The sequence below is a fragment of the Mytilus galloprovincialis genome, chromosome 9, assembly GCF_965363235.1.
Source record: "Mytilus galloprovincialis chromosome 9, xbMytGall1.hap1.1, whole genome shotgun sequence".
In the NCBI taxonomy this organism is placed as follows: domain Eukaryota; kingdom Metazoa; phylum Mollusca; class Bivalvia; order Mytilida; family Mytilidae; genus Mytilus; species Mytilus galloprovincialis.
In genome coordinates, this window is record NC_134846.1 from 952,032 (window position 1) to 963,415 (window position 11,384).

The following is an 11,384-nucleotide window of genomic DNA, read 5'->3' on the forward strand; positions in this document are numbered from 1 at the left end:
ATGTTTTAACATGATTTCCAAAACCAAAATAGTATCAGGTCAGCACCTTTAGAACAGATTTCTGGAGTTATATGTCAAGCCCTTTTTTTTTTACTATTGAAGTAATAGTTTGAACCGTTCTTGTGTTGTCAAACTACAAACAACATTCTTTGTGTGCCATAGCTAAGCCAGAAGTAATTGTTGGTTCCCGACTACATTAACAACAATTTTTCTTTTCAAAGACCTATTAAACATGTAGCTTACTACATAGATAGTATGAATTTAGACCAGTTTTGGAGGTTGTACATTGACTTACGTATACTGGTTTACAAATTGGTCCTGGATAGTTGTTTCATTGCATTGGTAATCATACTACATCTCCTTTATATCTCTGATAATAGTCATCACATTTTCCATAAACCAAAATATATGGATTACAAAAATTAATGCAGAAATTTTTGTGAAGTTACATAGCCAATTGTATTTTCAAAAAATTTCATTGGACAGAAAACGGGATATATCTTTCAGGGTTCTCAAAATATTTTGTACCTCTGGTTGTCCTTGAAAAAAATATGTTGGTCCTCATCATCATTTCAACCGGTATTGCAAAATACCAAAATTTTGCCAGTCCATCCTAAATACTTAATGGTAAAATCTCACGGACCACCACTTCTCTACAAATCTGATTTTTAAAGGAGTAAAATAAAACATGTGTTGTTTTTCAATTTTATTTCTGAACTAAGTAGTTTTTGTACCACTTAGTTAACTTAATTAGAATGTTCATACTGATATCCTACTACCAGTTTTCAGCACTGCTGCCACCCCAGTCGGTGGTGGGTGCTGGTGGAGCAGGAGTAGCAGACCAGTCATCGGCACTAGCGGACCAGTCTTCAGTGGGGGCAGGTGCTTTGAGGTCAAATGGAGCAGCAGTTCCTGCTGCAGGTGGTGGTACTGCAACAGCCTCTGTGGCCCAATCACTGGATTCCAGGGCAGGAGCCAGATTAACAGGCTCTGTATTCCATTGGTCGGGAATGGTGGCATCATCTTTCTGTGGTGCTTTCTCAGCAATAGCCTCAGCCTCCTTCTCAGCCTGTAAATTTATAAATTAATGATTTTCATTTAAATTAATTGGAAATAGAAGAAGACAGCTATGATTAATAAAGAAGATATCTAGCAGTGATATTGTTGGCTTTTTTCAAAACTACCTCTACCCTTTTTTATTGGGAAAACATGCATCATTTTCATCAAATTGGGAAATTTAAAATAAACCATGAATTTGACAGAAACTTCAATTTACAGACCCATTTTCAGGAGTCAAACCCTGCTTTAAAATAAGACCCCATTTTGTCAGTGATGGACCCTCAAATGTGCACAAATAGTCATTTTAGGCAAAAAAATTGTTTAAATGAGTGGGTTTCAGTTGGTATTCATGCACAATTACTACTGAGACTGCACTGTTTGGGAAAAAGTTGTCTTTTTGGGAATAATTTAAAGCCATTTTTTTTCAAATTGGGATTCTTCTGCAGGGTAAAAAGCCTTTATTCTCCACTAATTTAAGGCAAATAATATCACTGTCTAGATATTTAGTATGAATAAAAGACATTACTGTGGATTCATTTATTTTCATGGATTCAGAAAAACTTTCATTTTCATGGAAACTTGATTTCTTGGTTTTACATGGTCTTTATTCAATACTATAGAACATTAGTAATTTGATGAACATTTATTTAATACTATAGAACATTAGTAATTTGATGAACATTTATTTTCATTTGTGGTTCATTTGTACAAACAAAACCCATGAAAACTTGTATCCTATGGAGTCAGAAGCCTGCAATTCAGGGGTAGATTCATGGTCATTTTTTTTTCATGACTTTTATTTCTTGTTTGCATTGTGTAATATCGGGTCTACTGTTAAAGCCAAATATACAGTGACCTATATTTGCTTTTTCTTCCTCATCTGTTGAAATCTGTGCAATACTTGTTTCATCAGCAATTATATCCCTTCTTATTTTTACATGAAATACAAAATTTGGCACCATAGTCCTACCTCTTCTGGGTCTCTGTAGAAATAGAGATCGACCATGACATCCCAAGGATGGTCACGACTGATGGTTCCTCTAAGTCTCAGAACTTCTCGTGCCAACAACCACCACATCAGACCAATAGAGTGGGTACCCTAGAAATATATCTCAATCAATTAATTCTGCACACTTCAATCTTTAATAATTTCAATAATATTTTTTTCTTTCGAAACTGTGCAATAATTATCTTAAGATGATTAAATGTTTAAATTAATGATCAAAACAAGCCAGACATTTCAACCATGTCTTATCTTCAGTTTTCCATGCAAAAGTAAACTGATGACAACATTTGTTAACTATACCAGATTCCTAATTTGATTTAATAAATGAACTGCTCATTTGGGGAAACACCCTAGAATATCGTACTGTTAAGATATTTGCTTTCTGATTTACAATGTATTAGCAGTACATGGAAGATCATGTATTGTTATACAAACCTTGTTGTTGCATGGGATGCCAACATCAACATATCTCAGTGGTGAATCAGTATTGCACAAGGCAATAACTGGGATGTTGACGTAGGATGCTTCAGTTACTGGCTGGTGGTCAGTTCTTGGGTCAGTGACAACCAATAAACGTGGTTCTCTGAAGGCAGCCTGAAATTACCAAATAAAGCAATAGAATTCATTGCATTTAAGCTCAAAATACATTTTTTTCTTAACTAAAAGCTAGATGTGGTTTATGTCAGTTTGAACTGATGTTTTCTTAAGCGTTATCGACATTCTTTCAAGAGACTCTGAGAATAATAACACATTTGCCAGTCTTAAAACAACATTCATAATATTAAACCAACCATCAGGAGAAATTCCTTCAATATCTAATCTTAATGAAGTCTTTTTGAAACTTGACAAATTGAAAAATTCTTTTGATTAGAGGATACCAAATTTTAGATAACATAATTTTGATAATGTCTAAAACTGTCAGAAACTTAACAAACTTGTGTTTTTTGCACTATTCACAAAATTAGGTAAATGAAAATACTGTATAGCAGGCTACTTTGTGAGTTGTAAATTTTTCGCGGATAAAACAAAATCACCAAATTAATAGTGTACATGCAAAGATATTAATAAAAGTTTTGAATCCTCCAAAATATTTTGTATACCAAGTTCAATGGAAATTGTGAAATTTTACACCGGCGAAAATAACCCACTATAGGGTACTTTGTTGATACTTCTGTACTTTTCCTTTCATTGGCAATTCCCCTCTTTTTTTTTGGGACGATTTTAAAATGCATTTGAATTGGAGCATATGATTGGAACCCCCCTTTTTAAAATGGCCTTTAGTTAAGAAAATATAATTCTATTTCAACTAATTATCAACTTAATTATGTATGTACCTAGAAAACTTGATTTTCACAGCTTTTTCTGTTATTGCAAATTTATTATGTACTATGCCAGTTCGGTCTTCAGGTCAGAAAAATAAAAGTCTCTGTTTATCGTTTCACAAAATTAACACAACTTTAATAATTAGTTAACTTTAATAAGTAGGTAAAGCAAGTCTTTTAAAACTGAATAATCTAGAAACCTTCAAATCTTTTGATTTTACTTTTCTAAAAATTATTTTAAGTCTACTTTTACTTGCCACTTGGATGGAGGATTGTCTCATTGGCATTCATACCACATTTTTTTTTTTAATATATGACATTTTTTGCAAAACAATGCAACATAAGCCTACCTGGATCTGATTGGTGAATGTACCAGGAGTAAATCTACCAGCAATGGGTGTGGCTCCAGTGGCAGAGGCAAACTTGAGGACAGCTCTCTGTCCATACGGTCTGGCTGAGATGACACAAACATCAGCAGGGTTCTCAATAGCAGCAATAGCTCTGGCAGCCATGAGGAGCTTCTCCCATGTCCTCCTCAAGTTAATTATGTATGTACCTAGAAAATGAAAATAGTGTTAATGTTTACAAGCTTGGTATATTTAATTATTTTGTTTGAAATAAAAAAAAAACATGCACTTTGAATAGGTTTAACCTTAAGATCAAGCTACAATATTTCCCTCCGTTACATTTTGTTTCTATCTCTTGATCATGGCAAAAAAAATTATCCAATTTGTTTGATAAATTCCTTGTAGATTCCTGAATCTAAATCAGATTTAAACATAACAAATTGAACACAAGAATTAGGATTTTTTTATTGGGAAATTCCGTCATACGTTTATTTTGATGTCAGACCACTAGAGGCTTACCATCAGGTTTTCGTTTGTAAACATACTGTTCCATCTGACAATCCACATTACCAGATCCCAAGTGGGTGGAACATGCTAAAAACTTAGTTATATCTTCCTCTTTCAGGGCGAGTACGTCTAATCCTCCGGACATCGTGGCGTTGATTTATGAGTTACGGCAACCAACGCTGAAATAAGTTAATAAATTGCTTACTCATTTTGTTCAGTATCTAGGGACTAACAATATTATTTAGCATAAGTAGTCATCACATTTGTAACATGTAATAATCATGATGATATCCAGCACAATATCAATATTTATGTCTCGCACCAAAAAGTTACCCTTCTCATAGGCAGGGGGGGGGGGGGGGGGCTTTCTTTAAAATTCGTGGGAAAAATTTGGTTGATTATGTAGGGAATCATTGAAGCATGACTGGAGTGGCCCCCCCCCTTAGGTCAGTCAGCAGGCCCCCCTTTAGGAGAAGTTCTGGATCCGCCACTGCTTCTCCTTGTCTGAAGACCAATATCCTGACATTTTCTTGTGTCTAAACAAAGTTTTGAAAGTACCTACTAGTCCAAATAAAGTTTTACTAATCTGGGGCATAGACTAGTGGCTTAGGGTGCGGACTGGAACCCCCTAACTAAATAACTTGTGTTCACATTTGGTTTTGTCAATTTTTATTTTTTTTGGCTGTGTTCTTGGCATGCTTTCTATTTTCAAACATGCATTCCAATTTCTAATAGAAAATTGTGGGTAATTCCTATTCTAATGGGTGTTTGATGCATATTTAACATTCTAATAGTGGCTTAATAGATAACCATGTTTGAAATATGTCCAATGTTGAAAAAAGGAAACTAATATGATTGTTATATACATGTACATATACACATTCATAGATATACAACATTGTACAATCTGTCGATACCTGACTGTATCTTGGCATATTTCTCTCTGTTTATGACGTCTTTACACTAAATCCATTGGATGTGTGCTGAATGATAACTTAGTCTTATATGCATGATTTTTTTTTTCAAGTTTTGTTAGTGGCGTTGAAATAGATTTCAGTAACTGCAATTATTCTCAGTTCTGTACTGGTGTCTTTTTGGTGTTGGAATGTATAAGTACCAGGCCACGTCCACTTGTAAATGTAGTATAAGAATTTTTATCCATCTGACGAGTTGATCCTTTTTCAACTTATTTTAAATTTGTACTTTTGTACTGTTACACCACTTTCCATTGTTAGGGGAGGGTTGGGATGTTTAATCCTGCCACATTCTGTTTGCATGTGCTTGTCTCATTAGGAGCCTGTAATTAAGTGATTGACCTTTGGTTATGTGTTGGTTTTTTTTTTGTACATAAAATTAGGCCGTTAGTTTTCTCGTTTGAACTGTTTCATTGTCATTTTGGACCTTTTATAGCTGACTATGCAATATGGGCTTTGCTCATTGTTGAAGACCGTACGGTGACCTATAATTGTTAATTTTTGCGTCGTTTGGAGTTCTCATTGGCCATCACATCACTTCTTGTTTTTCCTATTGAACAGGTGTAGAAAGATTTTTTATACTCAACTATTTCAAATGAAAAAAAAAAATGTATTTCATTATTATGCCAGACTGTGGTCTACAACACCGTTTTATTTCATAACACATTTTTTTTTTATAGCAAGTTAAAAGTATGGCTGAAACTACTTTTATTATTTGGTGATGGCCGAAACGACCAAGGACGAACCAGCTCCATGGCCGAAACGTCTCAAGTGAATTTCCTTTCATACGAACCACGTGTTGGCTATATTTGTTGGGTTTAACTCTTTTGATATTGTCGCCATTTATTTAATTATGGCTGATAAATATAGAATATTTTCTGGATATCTTTATTGCAATAACAATTTTATTTTTGACATGTAATAAAGATGATTCAAAGGAACTGCTTACTATGCGTCTGAAGCCAAATGGAGTTGGACGAAAAAAGGAAGTACAACGTGCTTTGGTGCATTGGCATGCGCAAACGTAAGTTTTGTTATCCGGTTTTGCTAAAATAACTACACCGTTAACTGTTAAATTAACTTTTAAATCTCAACTAGTCAACTGATTTTCCCTATATAGTTATCTTAAAAATCAGAAATCATTTAATATATTTCAAATGATTATTTCTATCAAAAACAATTCCATTTTAGTGTTATGTTATTCAGTAATTTCTGTTTACACGGGATTGAAATCTTTTTATTTTATGATAAACAAACCGGAACATGCAGTCTGCAGATTCCCATTGGAAACTGATTGAAAAAAATGTAAATCTTATGTTATGGTATTCTACAGCTTTACTCCTATGTGCTAAAACTAAATGCTGTGGATAAGACCTAGAATAGATCATTTAAATCAAAGCTCTCTTTAAAACATTGCCATTGACCAGCTTTCAACTTCAAGCACCTAGGCTATACAATGTGTGCTGCAATATTATAGGAGGGTGGTTAAGGGGGGTGCTTGCACGAAGAAAACGTGAAATAAGACATAAGTTCACGTTGAACATGAAATAATTTCTGTAATGAACGTTGCACGTTGCACGAAAAATAAAAACTTTAATTTGAACCTTTGGTGACTGAGTCACTGCCTTCTTGTATATATAAACTCTTTGTTTTACTTGATATTCCCGATTTAGTATACACATTTATGATAGAGTTGGTTTACGGCTTTTAAAAAAGTATTTCTTGACGATCCCTGCCTAGTGTTTGAATTTTATTTAAAAAATACCGAGCACGCAAAATAAGACTTTGAAAATCACGATGCACGTAAAATTAAATAAGCAGAACACGTTGAACGAGGCACCCGTCTTGACCGACTGAACGTCAAATAAAAAAGTAAAAACACGTTGAATGTGAAATAAAAAACGGCGATCACGTTGCACGAAAATAACCCTTTACCACCCTCTTATAGCAATGCTTGAATTACTGTACTTTTATATTGCTTTATAATAGCTATGGCATGAATGTTAGTTTACCTTCATTTTATATTTGCTTTATATGCTTTAATTGTGCTTATTAATTGCTGTGCTTGATAATATCAGATTATTATTTTCATTGTAAACGTAGCATTGAGGTGTATTTTCCGAAATTTGCTGAGTATCACCGGAATGCCATGTGATAACGTTACGGAAAGGCATGTGATAACAATCGAAGCATGTGATAAACTTTTCATATCAGCCCGCTAAGCACCAATTCGGAAAATATGGAAAATACTTTAATTTAATACTATTGTCATACGGTAAAAATCATATGTTATTTAGTCTAAGTATATGATAACATTATTTATTTTGCATGATGTGCTTTATGTTTTATGTGTTTTATGTATTGTGCTTGTCATTTATGTATGTCAGATAAAAGCTCTACAGAGCTTATGTTGTATTGTTATATGTTTAACCGACTTTAAATAAATCTTTTATGCTTGATGGCAATGCTATGGGAGAGAGCCATATCTCTTGCACGTTAAAGGCACCCTTGTAGATTTCGAAAAAGAGTAGGCTAATGCCGCTACAAGGCAGCACTCGCACCCGCAAAGTGGAAAGGGATTTATATAGGTTGCAAAACTTGTTTCCCAATCCACTATAAATAAATATGTTTAAATTAAATGCTATGGGATTTTTCAATTTTAATTTTATAGATCTGAAGCAACAAAAAAAAATTCCATTATTCTATTTTAGCTACAGACTTAATTCTATTATATACATGTTACAATTTTGTGTAAGGATATATACCACATAATTAATGATAATTTCATAAAAAAGATATTTTAAATGGTTTAACCAAAACACATTAAAAAAAAATCCTGTTGTCAGAGATGCTTCCTTTACAAAGTACCTAGTAAGCAATTAAACATGGGAAGTACCTCCTTAGCTCAGTGGGTTAAAGCACTGACTTTTAACACAGGTCTCAAGAAAACAATGTCCTTTTCTATTAAAGATTCATGCTCTTTGGTTACACTATTGTACCCAGCATTGACAACTTGATTGCTACAAAAGAGCTTCCTACATCACTTGTGTGCTCCGAATTTTTAATATACATGCATTGTTTAATGTTAACAACCAATATATAGTGTGTCCAGAAACAACCAAACAATAAAAGTTTATTTTTTTACATTGGAATAGATCTGACACTTTCACTTAACAAGAGACAAATATAATATAACATAATCTTCGGTTTCCTTGTTTTGAATTATGATTTTTTTAAGGAAAATGTTTTAAGCAATTGTTTTCCAGTGTTTTAAATAAGAAATAATCAATGTTTAATAAATTACATTTCTGATGATGTGTGTTTCCCCTTATATAATTTCTGTGTATCGTGTTTGTACTATTAATTTCTGAGATTTGATTAAAAAGTAGACCAAATACATGATCTCCAAGAAAGGCTGAGTAACCTTTGTTACTTTTCTCCTTAATATTAACAATTTCATTTCTCTTGCTTTGTTTTCCCCTTTTTGATTTTCCGTGTTCAGACCTGCCCCCTTTATAATACTCTGATAATAAAAGGTTTACATTAGAAAAATAACTATTTGTGATATGTCAGAATGATTAAGTCATTTGGCCCTCCTGCAACCCTAGGAGTCCTTCAGCTGGTCCTTCAACAAATATCATCTGTATACTAGTTCAGTGATAATGGACATCATACTAAACTCCAAATTATACACAAGAAACTAAAATAAAAAATCATACAAGACTAACGAAGATTTTGTCTTCATCATATGAATATCAAGCACAATCACTCCTGTTAGGTGTTTAGTATTATACCATCATAAAATGTATGAGAAGAACATAACCCTTGTCATGCCAACAACTGGTTTTAGAATAAATGTGTTTTATTCCCATGCAAAGACCCTATAAGTGAATCAATATGAAAGCCAAAATATGCAATCCTTAATGACCTGACAACAGACCAGTATCCTAACTGTATTATAGTTACGATACTGTTGTCAGGTTATAATATCCCTTCTTAATAAGTCTGCTTAAAGGTTTTGTTAGCTTTTGAGGTGAATGCTGAGTCTGACATTTTTGTGCTTTGTAAAGAATATTACCATAAAAAAGTGGAATGTGAAATACCTGAACGTATAAGATGTCTGCATGTTGAATTATATTTACAAATGATGTCCTTGTACCGATGATGATATTTAGTAAATGTTTTGACTAGTTTGTGATATCGGAAACCCTGGTGTAATATTTTTTAGTAATACATAAATTTCTCTTGCTAAAATCTAATCTGTGTTACATACACGAGGGAATCGTACAAGTTGAGATATATAAACACCATAAGATGGTGACAAGCAATGTCACCATCTAAAAATGGATAATAAAAGATAGGAAATGAAAAATCATCTCTATTATCATAAATTTTTGTATTCAGCTTCCTGTTTATGATATAGATATCAAGATCGAAGAAAAGGCAGTGGTATATTGTTATTATTAGCTTTATTTAATTGAAAAAAAAACTAATATATGTACATGTATTTAGCCTGAAATGACATACTTATGTGATGTTTGTAAACTCATTTTGAGTGTAAATACATACAGTTAACTGTTAGTTCAACAGTAACTGTTAGTTCAACAGGATACATTTCTTTAGTATACATTCAAAGTACATACTGAAGTTGTCATTATTGAGAGCTAATATATCATCCAAGTATCTAACAGTATTGAATTGTTAAATTTTTGTATTTGGAATAAACAAGTATCAATTTAAAAAAAAAGAAGAAAATTGTATCAGATTTTGTTTTGATGGGTCTTTGCTAATTTTTTAATTGCTCATTTATTTAGATGTGTGAATTTTTTCTATTAAGAATATAACCTGTATGAGGCAAAGTGGTATATATAGGGTAGAAAAATCAAAACTTTGAACAGATTCAAAATCACAAATATCTGAATATGCATGCAACTTATAAAGTACTTCCAACAAGTTTTGAACACTCCAAAAGTAATTTATTCCACTATTTTCTAAGGCCTTATTTGAACAATTTATTATCAGGTCTTTGATTGTACTTGAGTGTACTAGTAAGTAGAATAGACAATTTAGTAGTGGAACAATGGCTTGAAGATGAAATAAATCTAGATTTTTGAGGGTTTTGTGTAGCTTCTGAAGCCGGTACATAGTTGGGACTTTCATTGTATTTGGTTCTGCTTGTAAAGAAGTAGCTAAAAGTTTATGTTTGTTACAGATGTTGTTTTCCGAAAATGGAATCAGTTGGATCGTTGGTGAATTCGGGATTTCCTTTTGCAGAACCTTAATGTTAAATTTCCGTCCAAACAAAAATGATATTATAAGCAGCTTTATCAGCCAGGACAAAAACAAATTCCTTGGCTAGTTTTTTTAGTCGATATTTCATACGAGAAATAGGGTTTTTATGGTTGTTGTTAAGAGTAAATTGTTCTTTAAAATGTTGTATACATATATAAACTATGTTCATTACTGAATTAAAAAGATGTCCAAAGATTTCTTGTAAGCTTCGTATGCACATAATCATGGCGCCCTAGCTCCAGTCAATAGATGAATATATACTACATTGTATATAAACATTGATAGAATCTTTAAATAGACAAAATGTTGTTCTTTTCAGAATACTTTCGCCTTTTGACAAATCATAAAATTCAAAATTTACAAGATGTTGATCAATAGATTTAATTGTTGTCTCTGCAAACATACAGTTTTATTAGATGTTTAGTAATCTCTCTAAGGAATGCTGGGGACTAGGTTACATATTATATATAGATATAAGAAGATGTGGTATGAGTGCTAATGAGACAACTCTCCATCCAAGTCACAATTTGTAAAAGTAAACCATTATAGGTCAAAGTACAGTTTTCAACACAGATACAAACATGTGATTTTTTCTACATGCCAATCTAAGGTTGGAGAAAACCTTTTTCCTTATAATTATTCATGTCAGTTGGAATGGCCTTAAATTTTTGCTAGGTACCCTTTCTAATATATATATATATATAAGGTTAACTCTTATCTGAAGTATATTAGTTCAGGTGTTCAAAATCAGAATTCTATTTTCATGATTTTGGGAGAAGAAGAATAATGTTGGTGCATGGTGCATGTGAGCTAGGTTAATTAATGTTCATTCATTCAACACAATTGAATAAAAAAAAAAATTCGAACTTCAAATATT

General features: G+C 32.7%; 1 protein-coding gene across 1 annotated transcript; it reads right to left on the reverse strand.

The window, feature by feature from the left end:
• Positions 1 to 693: 693 nt before the first annotated feature.
• On the reverse strand, positions 694 to 6,252 carry LOC143044194 (small ribosomal subunit protein uS2-like). The gene is made up of 6 exons (XM_076216090.1): positions 6,165 to 6,252; positions 4,254 to 4,420; positions 3,738 to 3,943; positions 2,501 to 2,659; positions 2,030 to 2,158; positions 694 to 1,069 (listed from the first exon to the last, which is right to left on the reverse strand). The coding sequence occupies exons 2-6, from the start codon at positions 4,384 to 4,386 to the stop codon at positions 776 to 778; spliced, it is 921 nt and encodes a 306-aa protein (XP_076072205.1). The 5' UTR covers positions 4,387 to 4,420; positions 6,165 to 6,252; the 3' UTR covers positions 694 to 775.
• Positions 6,253 to 11,384: the final 5,132 nt, after the last annotated feature.

Coding starts and splice junctions, on each gene's coding strand:
- LOC143044194 (XM_076216090.1), bottom strand. CDS start 4,386: ATGTCCGGAGGATTAGACGTACTCGCCCTGAAAGAGGAAGATATAACT. Junction 2,159..2,500: donor GCATCCCATGCAACAACAAG/GTTTGTATAACA, acceptor ATATATTTCTAG/GGTACCCACTCTATTGGTCT. Junction 1,070..2,029: donor TCTACAGAGACCCAGAAGAG/GTAGGACTATGG, acceptor ATAAATTTACAG/GCTGAGAAGGAGGCTGAGGC.